General features: G+C 32.9%; 1 protein-coding gene across 2 annotated transcripts in view; it reads left to right on the forward strand.

Annotated features, from left to right (window-relative positions):
* Sema2a (Semaphorin 2a) overlaps positions 1 to 25,860 on the forward strand; it is a 239,463-nt gene that overhangs the window by 59,247 nt on the left and 154,356 nt on the right. For both annotated transcript variants that reach the window (XM_035084651.1, XM_035084652.1), the window contains exon 2: positions 8,440 to 8,620. In XM_035084651.1, coding sequence (XP_034940542.1) covers positions 8,606 to 8,620 — 15 coding nt within the window. In that variant the 5' untranslated portion in view covers positions 8,440 to 8,605. The remainder of the gene's footprint in view (positions 1 to 8,439; positions 8,621 to 25,860) is intronic.

The following is a 25,860-nucleotide window of genomic DNA, read 5'->3' on the forward strand; positions in this document are numbered from 1 at the left end:
TTTGGGGGTCTCTAGAGGAAGAGAGAAAGAGAACGAGTTAAAAGTCGCGTCAGGGGTGCTATAAGTCAAAGGGTAAAACGAACGAGGGACGAAAGGTACTTATGGACGACAGTAAATCGCTCGACAACTGTGTAAGGCCTTTTGACCCCATCCTGTTGTACATTTTACATATGTATACATATGTATGTAATGCACGTGCATTTACATCAAGATTGCTGTCACCATCGATCAATTTTTAATTCCAATACCTACAGTTTGAATTTTATTTCAATCCTTACTAAAAAGGGCGCCAGTTTTGCATTGTTTTGAATGTTCCCTAAGTCTACCTAATACGAGTAATCCAGATATATATTTTTTTTTGGATTACCCTTGTACTCTCGAGTATTTTCCATGCGTCAATAAACCGATAGAAAAGTATTGATATATCCTCTCATAAAAAAAGGATAAAAAATATTGATAACAATAAATGTGCAATAAAAATGGAGTTTTATTTTTGTGATAAATATTTCATTATGTAACTTACGTATGTTGAAACATTTTATTGTTTGATTTTGTTAAATTTAACATTTATAAATATGATAGACAGTTTTGAATGATGGTATTGAAACGATTCATCTTTTAAATTATTTTATAAATAACGACAAAAAGTGATCATTAAAAGGAGAAAATAATTTTAATGGTTGGATATTTTGTTGATTGAATAACAGAAAAAGTTTATCAAATATTTATCAATTTGGATGAATTTTCATAAAATACAAATCAATCATATAAATAACACAAATTGTGTTTTGTTTTATTTTTTTTAATAAATTTGCAATTTTTTAAGAATTCTAAAATAAAAACGAAAAATTGAATTCTAATAAAAATAAATAATATCCAATGACTATTTTTTATTCAATAGATTTGTATGAATAATTTTAAAATGCGAATTACATCAAACTGTAGATCGAAATGATAATATTACGATACTGGGATTACAGAGATTAATGTATCTCGAGCAAGAGCTTAAAAATGAGTCGAATATCTTTTTATTCTTGTTGTCAGATGAGCTTTCATATTTTTTTATTACCATAACATATTATGATGAAGCCTATTAACTTCCGTTTTTCCACAGATAATCCTTTTGATTCTCTTTTCTCTCAACAATTTGTTCGCACGTTCTGAAATGAAATTTCAGCGAGAGATTTTACGGATAAGCTTATAGCGAATTTCCGTCGTACTTTTTTGGAGATATCGTGGTGGTGTTGTGATGTTATACTTTTACTTCGTTTTCTTTCTCGTATCCCTCTTTTGTCGACTTGCCGCTTTTTCCAAGTTGAATGTAATTCCCCATAGAAACGGAAGTTGTTTTAGCTAGCTCTCGGGTCACGTAGACAACCTAACAGTCGTGACACCAAGCTTCTACGTGTTTTATATGAAGGGTTACATTCACTAACCGTTTAAAAACGAAATAAAAAACCGTAAGTTGTATATTGACATATATTGCTTACGTTTTTAACTTTTTTCTTTACTTTTTCTTCTTCAATAAATGTCTTGGCAGTTCAATTATAAGTGTATTCATTAAAGAATGATTTATCATCTCCTGAATGTTACCAGCTTTCTTTCTAACTCTTGGACATTTATTTTCATTACTTTGATTTTTATCGGTCAGTGTAATACTTTTTTCTCTTGTAGGATTTACTTTCTAGTCAATACCACTAGCTCTCTTGTGATCACAGCTCTTTATTGTTCCCGTTCTTTGATTGTAAATATTGTATTTCTTGTACTACGTCCTTTTTCCAACTTTACTTTGTTATCATTTGTTTGCCTGGAGCACAATATATTCTTTTAATATTACAGTTTTTCGATTCATTTTTTCCCATCTATTATTATTACTATTATTATTGCTATTATTATTCCTATATCATAGTACAATATTTAAAATGGAATATTTCACATTTGACATTATCATATTCCGTGTTTCCAAAATAACTTCAGACAGATGAGTATATTTTCTTATCAAATGAAAAATGGTGGCGAGATAATACGCCTACGTGTTCGTCAGATATATAAACTGGGACATAAATTCATCATTTCATTTTCACATTTTCCAGTGCGGTTTACGATATCGAAGATATACACTCGTGTATTGCCACTTGAAATCCGATTATCGCATGTAATCACAGCTCGCTGAGCTCGACACATTGGTTATTGAGCTTTCTGTGAATTTATGATTACCCTCCATAAAAGTGATCATTGTTCGTATTTAGATTCACATATATGTATAAATTATTATAGATAATCCCCATTTCGGTGCCCAGAAGCTTTTTGAAAGCTTTTACTAAGCTCAATTAGTTGTATGAATCAGGACAGTTAATAAAGCGACAATCTTTAATTCGTTTATTCAAAAAACCACTTTTTAAAATTAAATTCTTATTAATTTCCTTTGAATACATTTATGTCTAAATAGTTATTAATTTTTTTTATTTTATCGTGTAATTCGTTTTAACACTAAGATATAATATTTATCGTATGTACTTTTTTTTTATTAATTATTCCACAAAGTTTGTTGTTGTTAACATGACTAATTAATATTGTAATAAAAGAATTATCCAGTTATGGAATATTTTCATGCAAAAAAGGCTTTGGTTTAAATAACAATATTATGAAAGCAAAATAATGAGAGTTATCCTGCAATATGTTATAGGGATTCAATTCTTTGTTTCGAACAGTAAAATTATTATTTTTCTCTTCCACGAGATGAGTTTTTAATAAAACTAATGGACTCAAAGCAAATAAAATAACAGAAAAAAAATGCTTTTATTTAACAAGAATATTTCTTATTATCTATTATTTCAAATTTCAAGCTTATTCAAACGATCTTATCTTCTGATAGAGAAGCTTTAGAAGACTTTGATAGTTTAATCAATTTTATTCAAAATCTCATTTACTTAAAATTATTTATCACTTCAATTTGAGATGTTATAGCATCCTATGATCGAATTGTTGACTATATCATAGCTAAATTCATATAAAAAAAATTATTCAAAGCGGAAGTGATTTTTTTTTTCGTTCTTTGTAGCGTTTGTTTAATATTCATTCAATAGATAGCTAAGATTACATGTTGAAAATTGATATTCAAAACTATTATATTGATAAAATTTCATCATTATCATTTTTTAGACTTCATAAAATCACCCTCGATGCTTTTGTCGACAGGATACTTGAACATTAGAGAATGTAGCTGTGTCATGTTAGCAGCATTAAGTGATTTTATGCAATAGAATATTCTGATGCAATGGATAGATGTATAAAACATGTAGACTATGATGTATGATTTTTCATTGAGCTTTAGATGACCTTTCTATTTTTTGCAGGATGTGTTCCCCTATGATTGATTGCGGCAATATCTACAAATGTAAAGTCAGTTTTAAATAAATATATTAACTTGAGTTTGTCAATTCAGTATTAGTGTAACTATACAGATATATTTGTAAGTCTCGTCACGCATCATTGGAATTGAATACCACCAAGTTTAAACTAATCGAACTGTTGTTAGAGGGAAATCGGGAGTAACACAGTAGTAGTTGGGAACTTCCGAAGTAATACCTATATCTTGAAACATTTAACTATTTAATTGACATGGCCATCGATCTTCGGATTGTTAACATTTTAAATTAATTCTCTGATAGTGTTCTGAAACTGTTCTGAATAAATAATCAAATTATTTTATTTCTCTTTTCTATCGTTAATTATTAATCAATAATTAATAAATTCTCATTTTTCGCTATATTATTAATAGTTCTTGAACAAATTTTATTAAATTTCTTATTTATTTGAGAAGAAAAAATATTTGTAGTCAATTATTCTTAATAGATAACGATTCAGAATCATCAAAAAGTATTTACTGTGAAAAAAGTTTGATAAAAAGTTGCTTTGATTTTTTTTTAATTATTGATGGCTGCAATAAATATTAATTTTGAATTTGTCAAATATTAAAGTAAAATTTATAAATAATAGAAATATTTATTTCTATGCGTCAATGTGTAGATAATTGGTAGCTTTTTATCTTGTGCAGTTTTTTTTTGTAAATGTAAGAGTCTTTACTTATCGTCAATAAATATGGATAGCTGTGATGAAGAATGTTCTATCGTTTATAGAATAGGAGATTTAATGAGTAGACGGCTTTTATAAAGGAAGGAGGGTCTATTATAATATACTCGTTCTTTTCTACGATGAACGCACTACTCTAGTAATGGCTCTTTACATCCTGTCCCTTTACTCAATTCTCTTGCTTATTAAATCCATTCCAATAAGCATTTATTGCCTGGAAAATTGTGCTTTTGATGTACCCTCCCTCTACAAATGATGGTCATAAAAAAACTGACTACTTTACATCTGGAGACATTATTAATATTTTATAAAAATATTTTTCCTCAGTTGACCCACTGAGAATCATTGTGATTTTTTTCTCTTTTAAAAACAGTCTAATTCCTACTATTGATCATTTTGATAAAATGTTTCACTTTGGCATTTTGACGTATTGATGGTGGTTCGATCTTCAGCATAAAAGCATCTGATGATAAAGTACCTGATATTTTCTACATTTAGAAAATTAGGCTGAAAATGAAAGTTGAAGAAACTGGGGCAATAGATAGTTCTTTCGTAAATTTATGGAAACATTTTGCAAAGAAAAGAAAGAAAGCAAAGACAAAAAAATTTCTATTTTTTTAGAACTGATTTTTAATATACATAATCATTTCTTTTTTTTTTTAATATGGCAAAGTTGGAGTGGTATTTAATTACATTGAAAAACTAATATGAACATTCTAGTTCCAAGTAGAATAAAGTGCCATGTTTGCATTTTGAACTTTGCACTAGTGACTAAATTGTGTCATATAAACCGAAGTGAAGTCAAACAACTTTGCAAAATTTGATTAAATGATCGAAGTTACAATTAAATTCATTGTAAAAGATTTGTCATTGATTTTAAATCCAATAGTCATTTTATGACATCCACAATTCAAGTGAAATTGGAAACATATTGTCAGTTTTTGTATAAAAAAATAATCAGTGATGAATAATTTTAATCTACATTTTAATAATGATCGTATTTCATTTATCATTCAATTTGTTTTCACATTTATCATATTACAATAACTATTTATCATTTATTTAATAAATGACATTTCCAACATCATCAAGATGGGAATAATAAAAGATAAAAATAAAAAAAGCAGACTTAAAATTCCTTTTAAAAATTCTAGTGATTCATTTAACCAAGAAGAAAGAAGTTTGTAATTCCTTTTGAAGTTAAAATTTAAACAGCATGACTATTAAAAATTGTTCACTGTCGAAGCCGTTCACCGATGGATATACAAGGGTTGAAAATGAATTTAGCAAGGGATGGTAACCTTGTCGAAGTTGTATCCATGTTACAGCTACGATTGTAAGTGGAAGAGAAAGTACTATTTTTCACTCTCACTTTCGGCACTTGATGCTCCCTTTTAAGCGTGACAACCGATTATAGCTGCTATTATTGTCGTTCATTTTTCTCGACAGCTGTCAAAATGTATTTTACTACATCCACTGGCAATTTTCACTCTTTAATCTCTTCTCATTTATGTCACATTTATTACATAAGCTTCTACGAAATTGCATTTTTATTAAGCGAGAGAATAAATTAGATTAACGAAAGAGACGAGTACATTGAATTTTAATACACAATAGATGATAAGACATAAAATACAAGTGGAAATAATATACATATAAAAGAGACTTTTTTAATGAGTACCAAACGGAAACATGTAGAACTGCCGGTGGTAGAAAGGAAGAAATGAGGGAGGGAAACGTGGAGACAAAAGAGCTCAACGGGTTTCCGGGCGACGTAGTTCGCAAGGTAAAGAGGGTTACACAAGTGTGAATAGAAAGATTTTAGTAGATATACAATTTCAACTTAAGTCTAGTCTCTTACATCTTTTGTCTGGCACAAAGCTATCGGCAGTTTTTGGAAACTGGTATTCCTTGAAAATAAAAATCCAAAGAAAGGAAAGGGAGTGAAAGCAAAAAGAAGACTCGTGTATTCGCATTGGTGCAAGGGCAAAAATAATATGTGTGAGAGGGTGGAAAAGAAAGAAAGGGTTGTCGGCCGTCTGGCAAGGCGTCTAGTCGCTATTGTCCGTGTACTTGGATGGGCTGGTGCGTCACTAAAAATGCAAGCAGTCTCTTATTTTAGGGGATGACTTTATACCGCCAGTAACGCGACAACTGCCGCGAACCACTCGCGGTGCAGAAAGGAGAATTGCGATCTACATAAGACAAAGCATGCACGAAGGGTGCCGTGCTATATAAGAAAGAGAAGTGTACTTATAGTCTCATGAGGTAGTAGTGGTCTATATTTATTTTTTCACACCTCTCTGTGATGTGTATGAAAGCTTTCATTACATTTGATATTTTTTGTCCGCCGTGTATTATACATTTATTGCAAATACGGAAACGTTAAGAAACAAAAATGAGACGTTTATTTGTCTTGTTGATATATAAAACAGTATCGTAACCTCTGGCAGAATGCTACAACCCCCCAACATTATTTTTCATATATCGTTCTTTCATTATGATCGATTTTTTTTCGTCTCTTCCGCTTGATGCATTTTATACTTTCCAATAATTGTCTGTAGCAATGCATACATTAATATTACTGGTAGTCAGAGATCTGCCTCCCTGTTGTCGTTGAGTTGTCGCTTCGTTGCGTGCAGTCAGTGGAGGGTGTAAGGCTTGGAAAAAAGCGGCGTCGCGCCGGCGGGGAAAGCGTCTACCATGAGATGGATATAGGGGGTGGAAACCCGCCATTAATTGCATTACTTTTTGTCCGCGTGGTGTAGAACATGCTTCAATTCGTTCTGGGGTATTTCAAGAGGAATATCGCATGTCGATTCTACAGCCTTTTGGTATCAAATCACTTTTCATTCGATTTGCTTTTATTTTCTTTTCCCTCCTTCGTTTTGTTTTCATTAAATTAAAGTGCGTCGTCGATTTCGTCACTGCGTCGAATTAATTTATGAAATTAAATGAGATCATGTCGTATGGCGGAAACTGGCAGCGAAATATTATCTAACGATGCTCTTGAATCAGATAAAACTAGCTAAGAATCATGTTGATGATAGAAAATATATATTTTTTTTTCTTTTATAAAATTTTTCATTTCCTTCTTCTACTGCTCCTACCTGGCATTTTTTCTTTCTATTTGCACTTTATCATTTCCGAGCCACAGGAAATCACCACACCCTGTTATAATAGTCACACCTTACTTCCGGGGATCGCTTGATAGAAGAACCAATTGGATTGCCTATCATTCATAACGTGATTTGATAGAGTGCAAGAGGTGTAGAGAGCCGATATGATATATTATTTTTAAACGTGAGTTCAGATTGAAATAAATCCTAATTGATGTTGAATAAAAAAAAGCATCAATATTTGCGTAGAGTCTGAGCGAAGAATATGATTGTTTAAAAAAAAAAAATCGCAAATTTTTTAGTTTGATGCAAATATAGATGTTTACTTGGAAAATATTAAAATCACGGAGGTTTCAAGTGGGAAAAGATTTTTCCAGCCAATAATTGGTTGAAAATATATCATTTCAGTAGTCAGATAAATAGTATATTTTAGTGTTGTGAAGCTGAATGAAAAATGAGAGAAAATGAAAATAGTTAAACTGTGGGCGTTGTACGTGGCTCGTCTACTGTTCAGCAAACTACTGGTAGCTGTGCCAATTTAAGGGTCGTCGAAGTTGCAAAGCTTCTCTCAAGCTTTCCTTTGGGCTTTCAACTTTTACCTTGAAGCCTTTTTACTCTAGACTATCCCGCGTCCTTTCGTCTTGTGTCAAGGGAGTAATTTTCTTATTCTCACGACCTCGATTTTTCCTATGCCTTTTTTTGTCTTTTTTCAGTAACTTTATTTGAAATATCTCCAGTATCATTACTCTTTTTTCATCTTGGCATCACGCAAGAAAGGACAACACTCAGTGTAGCTGTTTCAGTTGATCACACGGCCGATTGAGGTTCTAGAAGAGGTTGGGCACCAGTATCATGAAGCCCAATATTCTCAGAACTATCCCTTGGGGTTTAGATTCCGTATACTATGCTATCATCTTTGTTACCAATGAGGCTTGCGTTCTTTTTACTAACATTGAGCCTTTCCCTCTTGAAACATCCGTAGATTTATCCTGGCTTCGAAGATGATGCTACGTTGTTCTCACAAATCGAATTTCGACTTTGCTCTAAGCTATAAGAGCCTACCTATAGTTGTAAGAGCCCACAAATTGTGGTTTTTCATTTTTTCTTTTAAATCTAGTTACCATGGAAACTGATACAGTATCGAAAAGCCAAGAGATGATATTTATTATTCAAATAATTTATTATATAAAAATGAGATAATAAAGAGACATTTTTTTGCTTGTTACAGAAATGAGATTTGGACTTGTGCAGTTGCAACAAAACTCAGTGACAGTGATTAGTGAGAATGTTAATTAAAATCAAGTGAAAGGACTATTTAGCCAGACATATACGTCCTCTAGGTATAATTAACAAGTCACTTAGCACTTTCAAAGTGACCATTAACAACGTGGAAAATGGGCAACAAGATGGTGAGTACATTTACATACTATTTTTCCTGTTAGAGTTCTCTCGTTGTTTAATTGATAAACTTTATTTAACACTTCGGTGAATTGATTAATTAATTATTCAAGAAAAATAATATTTAAAGAAAAATAGAATTTTTTGTCTTAAAAATATCGTTCATTTAATAAAGCTCTATCAATAATGAAATAATTTTTCTCTCAATATCCAACCGTCGACGATTAATATTAATAATAAAGTCGTTCTCGAGCTTCAACATCATCAATAATACATTCGCAATTCAGATATTTATCTTCTCAATAAATCAATAATCAAATAAGCTCTATACTCATATTCGTAGTCGATATTTTAGTACTACTAGTAGGTACCTAATGATACAATTTAGTACGAACGATATAGCACTGACGTCAAATGTTAGAATAATGTTGCTTCTAAATACCTATATCAGCTAATAAATAAGTCAATGAGAAAGGGATCAGTTTAAAGCAGCGTTCACGCGCCACAGAAATGCATACGAAACGTCAGATGCACTCAGTGCGGTCCATCAAAATGCAAATGTCTTTTATCCGTTGGGTAATAAATGCGTCCGTTGAGAATCAGTATTCAGACTGAGCACACGCGATCCGCCCCTACGTTACCGCGGCTACTGTAGCACACCCAGAGATCCCAGGGGTTCTTCTCTTCTACTATATACATACACTCCGTAATGTCGACCCTTCATCTATGTACTCGATTCCTGCTTTCGACTACAAACTAACACGCCTATCCTCTTACAATTGCTTCTAAATCTTTGTTGTACAATTATGAGCTTTATTTTCATTTTAACTTTCTCTCTTATTTATTAAAGAAGAAATTAGTTTTCCAACAGAATTGAAAGTACAAAAATAAAAGGCTTGAATATTAATTAAATGCCATTTTTAATAAAGTTTATTAATTATAATATTATGTGTTATTCTTTTCACTCATCAACATGATGCAACAGTTCACTACAAAGGATTCAAAAAATCTGTAAAATTTTGATTAACTCCAAACGCTTCTGTAAAGTTAGAGTAAACTATTTGATTAAATTGGAGAGAACAATTTTCGAGCTCGTACATTTTTATTCAATTTGTTTTTTTTTCTTTTCAGCGAATGATTTTTTGAAACTAAGTTATCAGCTGTCCAAGTATAAAACTCACTTCTGACTTCAGTTGTCTGTAATTCATCATAAAAAAATCACTCAGGAATCATCAGAAAGTTAAAATCTCTTATCGATGCATTTTTTATTGAATTTATATCAACAACATTCTTAATAAAAATTATTTTTCCTCCAGCATATTAAATTATTAAACTTTTTTATATTTACACAATGCCTTCAAAGACTTCTGTTTAATTATAAATCAATAATTCATTAATGAAAAACATGTCCTGTAGTTGAATTCAGTATTTTAATTGAGTTTTTAATGTATATTTCCAATTTAATAACTTGAATTAATTGATATATCATGGAAAAATATTAAGTTCAACACAAAAAAGGGAACATAATTACTGTTTGTTGCAAAATTTTAATGAGAATAAGTAAATGCTATTAAAATAATGGAATTTCAGAGGTGAAATAATTCCGTATTATTTTAATTATGTTAAACTAAGTATATGAAAATTTTATAATGCATACATTGAAGAGAGATGAAAAAAAAAAATTATTTTAAATATATCATAATGATATTAATTTAATGATGGCATAAATAAAAAATGATGTACAGAATAATAAATGTAATCATACATTAATTAATTAATTCTAGCATCTAGACATTTTTATTGCGAGGTCAAATGATATAATACGATAATTTTTAAGAGTTATATCTCATTAAAATAACGAGAAAGTAGTTGAAATAATTGAAACTGATGAAAAACAAGCCATCTTCTGTTGAGTATGTAATCTAATAACATGTGTTGATGAAGTTTTAATAATGCATCTAATGAATGCACATTAATTACGTTCTATTCATGTTGCTATGAAGATATAACTTTTATCCTCTGAAAAGGTGTTGGCTTTCGAAGTGATTTCTAGTGGATTGCATGGAGGTTTTGCATAAATTAAAATACTTCATTCCATGCATAATAATATCTTACATATTTTAGCAGAAAAGTATACAATTCGAGGATGAAAAAATTATTAGGCCATTTCCTACGTTCACAACTAGACAGGTGGAGAATAATGTGAGTAAGCAGGCAATAGAATCGAGGATTTTATGTCCGTCGATTGAATTTAAATAGTGTACTTAAGATTTCCTCGAGTCTTTCAGAGAGGATGATCGTGCGCTTGAGTCAAAGGTGTAAGATAGAGTGGATGTAAATTGGAGGAAAGAGTAGGCATTGTTGCATGTGAGTGGAGAATAAAGGAAGAGAAAAGTAAGTTGTTCAGGGACAGAGTTCTTTAGTCTAACCTTTCAGCCAAGCAGTCCGTCTATTTAGGCAATCCTTATATCCAACGTTGGACGCCTAGGAAAACGGGTGATTTTATCGCATGGTAAATTGAATTCAGTGATTCGACGGGACTACCAGTAAGTAGAAAACTCTGGAGGAATGAAAGAGGAAAGAAATACAAATGCGAGTACAGGATAAAATCCAACGAATTTCAAGAGAGAAGGATTTCTGTATTTGAAACTTTTGGTCGTACTTTGTGTATCATGCGTTTCGATGTTAGTATGTATTTGCATGCAAAAGGGATCCTTTGTGGTAATGTTTATTATTAAATTTTGAAAGAGCTGTTGTTATATGAAATCCATGTCTCTGATACCATGTTGTAGTTGGAGTTTAGTATCCATCGCTTTTTTTTTCTCAAAAATACATCTGCTAATTTATCAAGTAAAGAATCATTCCCTTTGATCTGAAAACCAGAACGAATTGTATCACTATTGTTTATGAATAAATCATTTTTATGCACAGAGATTTTTTTGAATTTTAAATTTTATTGGTTTTTTTACTTCTCAAGGTAATGGTTTGTTTATTGTTTGATAAGTGATTTTATAAAAAATGATTCATTGATGATGAACTGTTAAAATATTCAGCTAAGTTGATTTGCATCTTTCAATGAGTCATGTTAATTACAAGAAACATAACTGTGTAAAAAATCCCGCACAAAAAAAAATTTCGTTGGGAACAGAGTTTTATTCTTTTTTTTTTTTAAATTTTTTCTCTCATATGAAAATGTGCATAACTTTCGAGCTAATGATGCTACGGGGTTGATCGAGGACTCATTTGAAAGATCTCGATGAGAGGCAGAAAGTCAATATAGTAAAAATCATTTTTGGAGCATCATTATTGCTAAAATTGGAGAAAGTTCCCATTTTACCCCATTTTAGGGGTGAAAAAATTAATTTTTCATATGTTTGACCAGATTCCGCATTTCTACGCATTAAGACGAAGAGAATGAGTGGTCAAACTTGGAAATCGGACAACTTTGATTTTTCGACCCCAAAAAATGGCAAGTGGTACCCCTTTCCATTTTTTTTGGCCAAAAAATAAAGGTACTCCGATTTTGATGATTGAGGGCTCATTCTCTTCGTCTTGATGCGTAGAAATGCGGAATCGGGGCACCGGTCAAGAAAATTCACGTGAACACCCTTAAAAACGGGTTACACTAAATACAAATTATGGATTATCATCCCCTTGACTTTAAACCCTTATAACTCATGAACGGACGGTCCAATAACTAATTTTAGGGGCGTTTTGGAAACCTGAAAATCTAATCTAAACATGCATATTCATGAAAAACAGGCGAAGAATTTCTTTCACCCCTAAAATCGCTAAAATATAAAAAAAAATCACATTTTTTTGGGAAGTTGCCAACTATTTTGGCAATTTTAAGGGTGAAAGAAATTTTTTTAACACTTTTTATGGATACGTATCTGTAGTTTAGATTCTGAAGTTTCTAAATATTTCTCAAAATCTATCATTTGATGCATTGAATGAGAGTTACGGAGGTTTAAAGTCAAAGTAAGGTCCAAAAATCATCCATTTTTTGACTTTGAATCTTTATAACTCGTGAAAAAATCACTTGCCATTTTTTGGGGTCGAAAAATCAAAGTTGTCCGATTTTCAAGTTTGACCACTCATTCTCTTCGTCTTAATGCGTAGAAATGCGGAATCTGGTCAAACATATGAAAAATTAATTTTTTCACCCCTAAAATGGGGTAAAATCGGAACTTACTCCAATTTTAGCAATAATGATGCTCCAAAAATGATCTTTACTATATCGACTTTTTTCCTCTCATCGAGATCTTTCAAATGAGTCCTCGATCAACCTTATAGCATAATTAGCTCGAAAGTTATGCACATTTTTATGTCTTTTGGTTTTTGCCAATACATCATCATTTCATTAATGTCTTTATGTATATCATTTTTGCAAGTAGAAAATATGTTAAGTACTTTTGGAGTAGAGAGAAAAATTTTTCTATACGGGATGGCTATTTTTCACAAATATTGATACAGTAAATTTTCCATTCTATCTACAAACAAATTTTTTTGTATTTTAAATACACCACAATAAAGTCGTACTTGATGATTTTAATTATCAGAATCAATTTTCTGATAATCAATAGCTCTCAATCATTCTATTGTATTCATTTTGTTTATCATAGCTTTTATGCTATTTATTATCAACAAGTTAATTTTTTTCTCCACTGAACCTCTCAGCAAAGTTACTATTACACCAATCCGAGCACTATTTTATTAGTATAGTGTATACAGAAGTGGTTCCAAGAAACGGAAACGTTCACGCCTGCACAAAAGCTTCAACTTTTTCCGAGGCTCACAACCCAATGGGTTGCATTCCAGGCATCCACAGCCCAGCCGTAACACGTTTCACCAATTTATTTCAAACGTCATTGTGGAATCTCGTATAGCTCTTGCGTCCAATCGAACCGAATCATTCGTCTAGACGCACGATTTTCCACATGGATACTTCTTTTCCTATTTTTCGCTCTAACACATATACACACATTCAACAAACTTGCAAACTTTTAATAAATTTTTAGTGAGATTCACGCGGGTGTTTACACTTGAAGAAAGAAAAATAAATAAACCGAGCAGTCGTTTCGAGAAATACCGTGGTTTTCAAGTAGAAATGTTTAAAGAAATGGAAATGGGAATAGGCTAGAGGCAGTTAGGCGTGATGTAATTGGCAATAATGAAACCGCGAATACCTCGAACATGCGACTTATCTTTATGCACCCCACCAACTGGGATACATTAACAAACATAACTGTGCTTTCCCCGAGTACCAGGTGCAACTGCCTAGTGCATACAAGTGTGGGTGGAATTTTGCTCAAATGCATGTGAATGTGAATATATACATAGTGCTGTTTAGTTACTGCACAATTTCGTTGGTATAATCCACCGATTCTCATGGTTCTCGACATAACTACAGGTGTAGCACACTTCAACATACATACATTACGGTATTTCTAGAATATCGCAAAAGGGCTCTCACATCCCTCTATACACATATCTACATCTTAACCTAGTTTAAAATATTACGAAAACAATTATTATGTATAAAAGTAATCGCAGTATATTATTTGTGAATTCTCCAAACAAGTTTTTGAATTTAATAATTTCTGAAGTAAATGCAATTTTGTGCGCATAAAGTTTTCATGACATTTCCCGAAATTCAATAGACTTCTCGACGTTTTCCACTGAATAAATATTTCATCTCAATGTATCATCATGATTTAACGAGTTGTAAATTGTCTTTTACGTCAGTGCGATGCTGTCGACTATGTAAAATATGTAACTAACAATTCATATTTCATTATTAATGAAAGTTCATTTGTAGACATACCAGTGTTCAACTTGTAGAACAGTGTAACTGTTCTCTTATCGAGAAATTAGAATAATTCATTGTACCAGTAGAATCAGTTAACTAGGATAGTTTCTACGTATCCGTTGGTTCGTCACGTTGTTAGTCGTTATCCTGAGCCACCCCGCCGTGAAACGTATATTGCTCGTCCGCACGTGCATGGCATCACCACCCTACTAAAAAGAGACAATGATACTTTAACCATTACCCTTACTAATACTTTGGCAACGAGTTGAACGGACACTAGTCGACCACTAGTTTCTCGTTTGACCATGGAATTCCAACACCCCATTTTAAATGTCTTCTGTGCCTGCAGTGGTCTGATCAGTCACAGCTGATAGCCACACCTCACGAAAGGGGTTCTTAATGTCGTCTGAGTCATTGTGCCACGCGCATTAACCGGTAGCAATAAAGCTGAGTGTAAACAAGCTTCCAAGACACCCCTCTATTCTTGCAAACCCTATACCACTTCTTCAGTGTCAAGTTTGGGTGATAAGTTGTTGGAGATTTCTTGTGTAATTGTATTCAGTTCATGATTACAAGCTTTTGTCTATACTATCAGATACAAGGAGATGTTAGTGAAAATTTTCAGACATTATGGGATTTAATTAAGGGATTGATGAAAAATTAGAACAAAGTCTTGATCAGAAATAATTTAAATAATGGATGGTGATAAATGATGGGGATTAAGAGCAAAAAGTATCAGATGCTTTCGCTACTGTTTTTTCACTATCATGAATAATTGGGGACTATAATCTGCTAATCGATTATTTGATTTACTTTTATTGGAGAATTTAAATATGTTATTATCAAATTTAAAAATTGTTTCAATTGTTCATGATTTGTTTTTAATAACTAAAATGGTATTTATAATAAATATGATGGTGATAAAATCTTTTTATCATAGCTTCACAATTGTTTTATTGAGCATATATATTACAATCCCATTTTCATATACACAAAACATTCGATTAACTTCAATGGTTTAAAAAAAGAAGATTAATTTTATTTCAACAAATCCAAGCTTTGTTGATGAATTCAATAACCAATGAATTTACTGAGACAGACACTTGAATAAGATCAAATAACTTTTAATATTCCATCAACGTCAAGACCCTTCGTCTGATCAAAACTCTAGACATTCTCCATGATCTAGACCTAAATACCCTCAACATAAACTACCCAGAATTTCACCACACAATAACTTGGATTCTCCTTCTTCGAGAAGTATCTAAAGCACGTAGAAGCATCTTGTAAATGTTTGCTAGTACTTAATTGTATTCTAGTGACCGGTTTGAAGGTTTTATAGCATTATTTCTGCAGTTGGGAAGAAGTAAACGAAGTGATGGCTGAATGGATATAATGTATTACGAGCTGTTGCATGCTAGACGCATAAATATCGCCTGTTGTTCGCTGTTAAGGCTTATCGTTATTCTGCACACGTTGGTCGTTCGTCGCAGTTCAGGCGGGCAAGTACTAACTACGTGCAGTTACGAGTCAGCAAGGAACCCATACCACAATCTCTTTCATTCGCCCTTACACAGGCTGTCTCACACCATTGCTTTCTCTCACGCTGTCTACTTCACCCCTTAGTGTTGCTAGATAAACAATAAGAGTGGGTGACCCTTACACGCTTTACTCTTCCTCCGGTTCCTCTTCATTGCCTGATGCCCGCGAGCATTGAATTTGCATAGAGACGCAACTAACTTCAGCTATTAGCTGAGACGATGGTATAAGACTATGGCTGGATTCAATTACCGAAATGGCAAATCTCGAGAATCCTGAGCAAGGGATTCTTACGTGATCGGAGAGTGGTGCAAGTGAAGTGGATGGGTCTAAGAGGCTGAAAGCAAGCTGTACTCTGACTGTTGTTGCTATACCAACATCATCACAGCATCTCTCGTGATCGTCAGCTAGTTCACGCGTAATGGAACCGTGGTTGGTACTCTACACTCGGCTGGTGGGGTAAAATGTGCTCCAAGTATCAGGAGAAAATTGTAGATGCTATTACCGGGATGAATACATTATCAAAATAGCGTACATGAACTCGACTGTTTGCGTTACTTGACGGAAGTCTATGGAGAAGTTTCTAAGAGATTGGTGTTGAAATCAGAGGAAGAAGCCTAATGTTAATAAGCAATGATAACTGTAGCATGGTATCAGTTCTTGGAGTTTCTTTGGGTGCAGTAGATTGGAAATTGGACATTCTATGCTGTAAAATATGGAATTGACGGTTTTCTTATGTAGACTAATAGAGTAAGTGACCTAGAAAGGTTTCCTTTACAAAGAACTACCTTATGTTTGAACTGATATCACTGTACTAGTAGCAGTATCGTTCAAACCACTCTTCGTTCACGTCTATTCGTCCGTATGAGACGTAAGCTGCTTGCTTCGACCTTCTTTTCTTTTTGAATAGAAGCGACGGCTCTTTTCAGCAACTACTCTCATCATCTCTTATCTTCGAGTGCATCTGCGGCCTCATTTGCAGCCATATATGAAGTTCACCTCTATCCTGCTAAGCGACCTCGAAACTCTCTAGTAGAAAATACGTCTCCTCTATTTCACCAAAGGCATCATACTGTTTTCTTGATGTCTCTAATCTCAGCTGGCTTTTCGTTGGATCTTGATTTATTATCACCCAAAAGGGTCCCTTATTTATGTTAAAAAAAAATTGAGCAGATGTAATCCAAATTTTTGAGATCAGCCTTTTCTGCATGGTGTTTTTGAGATAGGCTTTCCCAGTTTTACTGTCTAAATATTTGTGAAATAAAAAGAGGGTAAACTATCAAGACTATTCCGCATGCTATGAACATTATTTTTCCCCTGTAAAATATTTTGAAAGTCTCTCGACAAAATGTTACTAGCGAAATAGTTGAGAAACTCTTTGATATAACGATAAAAATAATTTGCACTCAGGTTTTAACAATATTGAGCGATAAAAAATCTGCTCGTGTTATTTTTACGCTGACTTATGCTATTGAATGGGTTTATTTGAGCACAACATGCGTTTGCGTATATAATGGTATTTTTTACGCGTCTGAAAAATACCTCGTAACAAAAGTCTCAGTTGATAATCGTATACTTCAATGCTTAGAAATCGCTTGGAAGAACGCAAAGTACTCTCATTACAGGTATGATAATGTTGTATTAATTCTCATGAAATGAGTCGACATTACCTTTAGTATAAAAGTACGCTTGTGAATTAGTTTATGCGAAAGACATTACCATCTCTTTAGATCTTGAGCGCATGAGTGAATTTAAAAGATAAGAGAGAAAGAAAAAAAATAAGATTTTCTAAAGGTACTTTTTCTTATACATAAAATCAAATTTATTAAATAAACATAAAGGATTTTTCCTATTTCTCCTTGCAAAGGTTTTTTTTAATGCTCAGAGAGAGAGACAGAGAGAGAGAGAGAGGGAAAAGAAGCAAAAAAAAAAATCATATCTTTTACATTTTTCTCAAATATAACATCATATTCTCCATAAGTTCGTCACGCAAATATTTAGTAATGTTAGAAATGTTTTCGCTCGAATATTCTTACAAAACGGTTTAAGAATTTTTTTTACTGTCTCTGCTCTTTTTTCTTCTGTTGCACAAAGTTGGTCGATTAAAAGGAAGTTGCTTGGAGGAAGAGATCTTCTTTTTACCCTCTGATCTCTGACAAGAAGGGTGGACCGCTACGACGTCGTCAGCGGATACGACAACGCCGAGGTTTCTTTTAAATATTCATTTGCCACAGAGGCTTCACTCGACTCACGTTAACGTCCCCTGTTATCCCAGACAACGTTTTGCTCTTTGCGTATGAGTGTCGACCCTACTCGTCGACCTTTTTACTTCCATTTCTTTATTCTATTCCATGTTCATTCTGTCTGCCAGCAATGGTCATCGTGGTTTAAAACTGATATTAATTTTTAAAATCTGCTTCTCCTTAATCTTTCTCCAGATGGAAATCTTCTTATTCTCAACCATAATAGAAATATTCTGCGATCTATATTTCATAAATATAATGAGCTTGCAAATCCTCTAACTTTGCATGGATAAATTTAATTTCAGTTGTTGGCTGTTGCTTGGCTGTCATACATTTTCTTATACCGACACTCCTACTAGTGTATAAACCACAGCAAGACAATCGGCCAAGTTGGCACAATGTTTCAGTGTACGACGACTCTAGTATGATAGTTGCTATCAACTTTCTAAGCACTACCAAGTATTATAGAAATAATAAACATCTCCTCAACACATCTTGCATAATTGCAAACAAGTCACAGACATACTCTATAACTTGATGCAGACACTTGAAGATGATTTTCACACGCATATCACATTTGAAAAATGATTATTTCTCCAAGAGCTAGTGCGAATACGGGAGTTTCTTTGGTAGTTTGTCTTGTGGAAATCCAGAGCTTTTCCATAATCCTATCGTTTTTCTTCGCCTTGAAGAGTGTAAGAATGTGTACGATACAGTCGTTAGATTCTCGTTGACTTTACTTTTCATAGTAGCAGTACCAAAATAAGATATCATTCAAAATAATTCTTTCGTATTTTTAAATGTCTTAGTATTTTTAATCCATGAGTAGAGTTAGTTTCACGAAAAAAAAAAATAGTAACGGTGGTAAAACAACTGCTTTAAAGCTTGTACTCGTAAAAATAACTAACTCTCATAATGTTTCTTATTTTTTTCTATTCACGTTTACCTCATTTTTCTTACAAGTATATATATTTTTTCTCTTTTATTTGATTCAACGATTCGATTAGCAACGCCCTTTTTCTCGCGGGCAATTGCTCGCAAAGACGGATTAAAGCTTTCTTTTTTGACGAGAAGTAGACTTTATGTCCGGTAGGTAAAGACTTACGAATCGTGTCTGTCGTCGTTCTTTTGGAAGATGGTCAAAAGCACCGTCAATTACGCTACCACTCGTTGATCCTTTTTCCAATAACATTTTTCTTAAGAGAGCGAGAACTCAATGTCTTCTATAAATACTGAATGGAAACTATTCTTTCTTTTACAATATTTTCTCGTTCTAATGGTTCTATAAACTAACGTACATTTTTTAACCTTCTGTAATGAATTTTTTTCTGGTTTAAGAACATAACTAAGAATTAAATACAACTAAAATAAACTCAATTCTTCGGTTCTTTGACAAAATTTATTTAAAAAACTCATTCATTAAATGAAATAAATTAACATAACTCAAAAATATAAACATTTAAATATTTAAAAATTAAGAAGAGAAGTAATAGAAATGTTTAATTTTGAAAAACTAAAATAAAAGTTAGTTAAGATTTGTTTTGCTTTTTTTGAATGTGGTAATTCTCATTAAAATTCATTCATTTTTCTTTAGCATTTGTAATTATCTCACTTTTATTTCTTTATACACAAGCACGTCTCTGAATAAAAAATAAATTTAGAGAAAAATCTTATCTCAATCTACTTGATTATATCAAAGAATTAATTAAACCATAATCATCATAATAACAATATTCATCTTTTATAAGTAAGTATCAATCGATTATTCCATTTCGAAGAACCTTTTATCTGCAGTGCAGTACACACATTGCATTAAATGTATGACATACTCGCACACGTATTACGTATATAATACAGTAACGGCGTGCCGACTCAGCTCTTGTCTCAAGGATCGCACGAGCTTGGGAGCTACGAAGGATAATTTAAACGTGAAATCGATAATGTCACGAGAACCGCACGCGAATCCCTGGAGTGCTTTCCTATTCTGAGAAGATTCACTCTCTATATTACACTGTTCTTCTCCCTCTTCGTCTGAAATATCTTGTATTTTTTTTAATATTGCCAGAAAATAAAATCTTATCTACTTATCTTTTATAAGCATCCAAACTGATAAAAATAACATAAATGAAAAATTAGCCAGTGAAAATTTAATCTCAAGATAAATGTTTTCATATCGTGATGATAAATTGACGACATTAATTTTGCTGCCAAATCAAAGCATATCTTAGGTTTACTAATAATCACGGTGTTCTTAGTTCATGAAGGATGATGTGATGAGATTATAATGGCAACTGTGATTGGCAGATTACTAGAAGATTGAGCAACACAACTGTGTCATTTACTATATCAAGGATGGTTATGTAATTGCCGAAATTACAATATTTCCCTGAAGATATTACACAGTTTTAGATCCAATTAAGGGATCCTTTGTATTAAGTAGGGTTGGAGGAGTAAAAAATGAGACTCTATAAGAACAGAAGGGGAAAAAGTACATTTAGAAGCAGGCATGCGTTTCTCACACTTTGGTTTGTCTTTGTCAATTCTACTTATCTCACTTCCGTCATGTTTTACTCGCACTCTTTCTTTACCTCCAACCCCTTTCGAGTTTATTTTCCTTTTCATCCATAGAAACGACGAGGAGATCCAGTGTGTCGGAAGAAAACCTAAATAAGTAGAAAAGAGTGAACAAGAGATTGGCGAGGGAGCTTCACTATTCCTTTCTTCAAAGGCGACATTCCGTAAACTTCGTTGCAGCATCTCGTAAAATACGCCGTAGATTTTGTTCACACGTGTTGATAATGGCTTTGCAAATGTAAAAATACAGTATTGAAGTAAAGAAAATTACTAAAATTGACAGAATAAAACAGCGAATAAAAATAAATGTAAATATTGAAGAAAAAGGCCGATTATTAAAACTAATGCTATTCATAATATTTATTCGAGTTGAAAGTTAGGACTGGTGAACAAATGGACGTTACAGGACTATAATTTGATTGGTCAGAAATTGTAGGGTCGCTATTTTGCATTTTCTCATTCACTACATAAATTTCTGTAATTTTATTTCATTGAAAAATCAAAAATAATTATGCAAAGTTGGACGAGTCTATTTTATTTAAAACATGCTACTAATGAAGCTTTTCAGAGTTACTCATTATTGCATTTCATGATAATGAAGCTTGTGCTAATAGAGGGAGAGAGAAATAGGATTTTTTATTTTTGGAAGAAATCAAGATATGTATGGAGCTGAAGACTAAATAAAAGGGTTGATATATAAGAGAAAGGACCCTCGGATTCACGTAGCACTCGAATGACTAGATGTGCCTACTGTTTCAGTCACTGCTACCCTCATTCTCCCACGCAGCATGAGACGGTCGATCAATACAACCCCAAACTCTGGTTCGCGCATTTCCGAATCCAGTTATACTCGAGTGCGGACGACGAATGGCAGTAGCAGCAGTTGTCTACGTGTATAAGCGGTGAATTTGCGGGAGATAACCAGGAACTGACCCCTTGCCAGCTACCCAGACGACTGTCTGACTCGAATCCTCGTAGAGACAATGAGTTCTTTCGATACATACATTCGGTCTATTATCCTATAAAACATGCTTTCCTTTTCGAAGAATCTTTCTATTCAATATTATGGTCTGGAAGAAAACGTCGCTTGAGAAACAGAAATTATCACACCTTCAAATATAAAAGCTTTCAACTTTTATTTTTCTTAGAGTTGTTCATGCTTGCAAGCTCTAAAATATATTTTTATTTCATCCAATTTTTTTTTATGTCAAGAAGCTCTGTTAGTTTATTGGTCATGATTATAATTATTGAACATTTTATACAATTCATTTCAATATATTTTAATGCATGCAAATATATTTTGAGATTATCAGACTCATTATAAACACATTTTATTAAATATTCGAAGTATTTTAAAATAATTATTTAATAATACATTCAACAAATAGCTTTTCTATTGTAAATAATTTTAATTTGAAACAAGAACTTTTAATTATAAATAAATTATTAATGAAGCATTAATAAAATCTCATTATTGTTGAAATAAACGCTCAATATTTTTTTCAACGCATTTTAAATCAAGTACAATTGAAAAATAACCCTCGAGCGACAAATACATTTTTTAGTACGTTTTAAAATTTTTAAATTATTTATAATATGAGATAAACTAGTTCTATTGTTTATGTTGACGAGAAATAATTTTTTCAACATTAATTATAATGAATAATTATAAAATCAGCTTCTATAATTTAACTACTAAATTCTAAAAAACTTTTTTGATGCTAACAATAATATTAAAGTCTTTTCAAATATTTTTATTCAATTCTATTAGAGTAGAACAATTATTTGTAGATTTTCGTAATCGATAAAGATTATATTGATTTAATTAATTGCTTTTTACGATAATACGTCAAGCATTGCAATCAGATTGAGAAAAAGATAGAAATAGAATTCAATCAGAAGACATTCTAATTCATTAAAATTATTTAAACTCTCAACAAACTACTGATAATTAATTATCATCACTTCTATTAGTGAGCTTTCATCTAGCAAAACAACTAAATATTGTTCTAGTTATTATAATCTTCTTGAAAATTCCATTCTGATGGCATAATCCTGATTTAATGATTCAGTTCATATCAAATTTAATGTTCCTGATGGAATAATTTGGATATTAAAATGAAAATGGGTCAAGAATAAGAGAATCCTCCTTTCTTATTTTCAATCTCAATAATAGTGTTCTCAGAAAAATTACAAACAAGAAATGAAAATAATTCCATACAAACTTTCTATTACAAACAACACATGAACTAGCAGACAAATTTATCAACTTGAAAAAAAAAATAAAAATTTTCAATTCTCGTAAGAGTTGAATTTTTGAATGCCTGTAATTCTCATAAATTCACCAGTGTTAGACTTGAAGGCTGGAAAAAGCTCAAGCGAATGCACAATCCTGATTCTGGAGCAGTGGCGGCCACAATGATGAAATTCTCAACGGTGGTGGAGAAATACCTTTTTCATAGGAAATACATAGGAAGAAAGTAGAGAGAGTAAGAGGTTCGAAATGGGTCATGAGTAAAGAACTGTAGAGAAGATAGAAACAAAAGGAAGATTGGAAGTACATATATAGCATCATGGAGATGGATGAGTAGGTATGTCGAGAGAACGTGCAATTAACCCTCCCGCGACTTGGACTTTGTGTATTAACTTATCGCTAAGGTATAACCGAAGGCACGCAGGAAGCTGTAAATAACATTCAAGGCTATGTTTGTCTGTCGTATATCAACGCGAATATACGCAGCTCTACATACGACATGGACTAGTGGTGCACATGTACGTGTGAACAAGAGTCTATGTGTTGTCTAGGAAATGGGATCGCGCTACCTCGGTCTATTTGTTTCCCGAGACATCCCGAGCATACCGACCTCTTTGCTGTTTTTTTACTTAAATTTTATTCTGTTTTTTTCCTGTTAGTTATCGAGGCGACCTATAAAACTATAAAAGTCGCGATTAAATCGCTGACAGAATAATATTTCAAAGTTAGTAAATGAGATAAAAATTGTTTGAGTGGTAAATAAATATTGTATGTCGCTTTCCCTCTTGTTAGACAACAGACGGAGATGATCAGTTTGGAAATTTTAGTTATCGTCGAACATAATCGTTGGGGAAGGAAGGGAAGAGAAAGTGGGAGCTTCTCTGGAGAACTTTTGGAGTGCGATAAGATGGCTGGGGTTGGCTGAACATACCATTGGAAGCAGTGAGTAGAGAGGGTGAAAGTTCGCTGCTTTTACTCCTAGGGAGAATTCTCGAGCAATTTCTCCTTCACCATCCGTCGCGCTTCTACAAAAACTTTAGATTTAATTTATAACTAGTCAAATGCGTTTAATTCCTTTTATTTCATATTTTACATTAAGTTTTAATTCCAACTGTTGACAGCACATTTTGGGATAATAAAATGATGACTACCTCTGATAAAACTGTTCATACTTTGCCACATATCTAATATTTAAATTTTATCCAAATTTAACATATTTTTAGCATCGAGCTTAAATATGAAAGTGCTTGAGGACCAGTAGCATGCGGGTGAAGATCTCACTTTGATCCTGAAAAATACTCCAACGCTTGAGTGACATTTAGGTTCTTTTATCGTACCTATGAGTTGAGAAGACCGGATTCTTCTAATCTGTTATCATAAAAATCCTGTTCACTCACTGAACTGCTACAAGCTCTAAAGCTAAGATGAGGGAGAAGTGTCTCAGAGGTGGGAATGAAGAGGCATGAAAATGAAGGGAAAAGGGTGTGGTGTTATTCTTTAGAAAGTAAAGAGTATCAATATCATGCTTCACTGCTGCCACTTTTCGATTTTCTTCTCCCATCGAGGATGGCTTTATTTTTCCCTTCACACAACTTTAGATATTTTCGTTTATTATCAGACTGAAAGAAAGTAATCCTTGAATAAGGAGCTAGGAAGTACAGAATGCGTTGCTATGAAACCCACACTTCAATTGTAAGATTGTCATTAATTTTTTTTGTCAAGATTTTGAAGGAGGATGCGAAAGTTTTCTCATGTCAGAGATATAGCGAGGAATGGAAAGAAGGGAGTCTAAGGGCGGGACCCTTCTCGCGAATTATTCCAACGGCATATAAAAGAGGTTCCCGAAAGATTCCTCCGTCTGATATAGATCAGAATATTTTTCTCGCTCTGGTGGAGACTGCGCGCACCCGGTGTACGGAATCGATTTATACGCATCGAATACAATTCAACACGCCTAATCATTTCGACCTGAATATGAAAAAAAATTTATTTTCCCAAAGACATCTCTAGATGATATTGCCGAGTATATGAGCAAAAAAAATGATAGCAAAGGGTAAAAAGGTCTCTGACTTCTTCAAGACCCATCTGGATAGCCAGTGAATTCGAGGGGAAGATGGAAACTTTTTTTTTGCAGAATGTTTCTTCGAAATTGTTTTCATGCTCGTGCTAAAATATCTCTCTGACCCTCGTGGATAGAGATGATGGGAGGAAAAAAAAATAACTCATAATTCGCTGCTGTGCGTGATATCCTGTCATGCGTGAGTTCATTTCAGGGGAGAAAATGTAAAAAGAGTTGCGGCATAATATGCACCGGAATAAGTGAGAGCAGACGTCATCGTGGTTACTTGAAATGTTGGAAACTCCTAGTGTGTATACTGACTATGCCAGCATGTCATACGACCATGACGGATATTGGGGAAATTTTATTTGACATTTGTAACGTATGAAATGAACATACAGAGGTAAATTTGAGTATCCTCGAGTGCGAGCTGAAAATTTTGCTCCAGAACCTCCAGCTATTATTTCACACGTTAAAAAACATTTTTTCAACCTCTAATAAAAATAGCTCTCAATGGTTGTTATAAATGTTCAATACGACGAGGTAATTAAATTAACTTCTCCAAAGTGATTATCGAGAGTTGTCGAAAGAAGAGAGACAATAAATGAGCTAGATTCGTTTCGTGCTAGTTAGCAAAAGTGAAGAGCAGTAACACCAATATATGAGAAGAAATGAGTTTTCTTGGGAAAAATAATAGAGATGTAGATGTTTTTTTTTTCAAGCTCTCTTTCTACATTCGAGCGTGTAATACTCTAGTTAAAGTATTATCG

Source organism: Chelonus insularis, unplaced genomic scaffold, assembly GCF_013357705.1.
Source record: "Chelonus insularis isolate UGA/USDA-ARS -01 unplaced genomic scaffold, ASM1335770v1 contig_397_pilon, whole genome shotgun sequence".
NCBI lineage: Eukaryota > Metazoa > Arthropoda > Insecta > Hymenoptera > Braconidae > Chelonus > Chelonus insularis.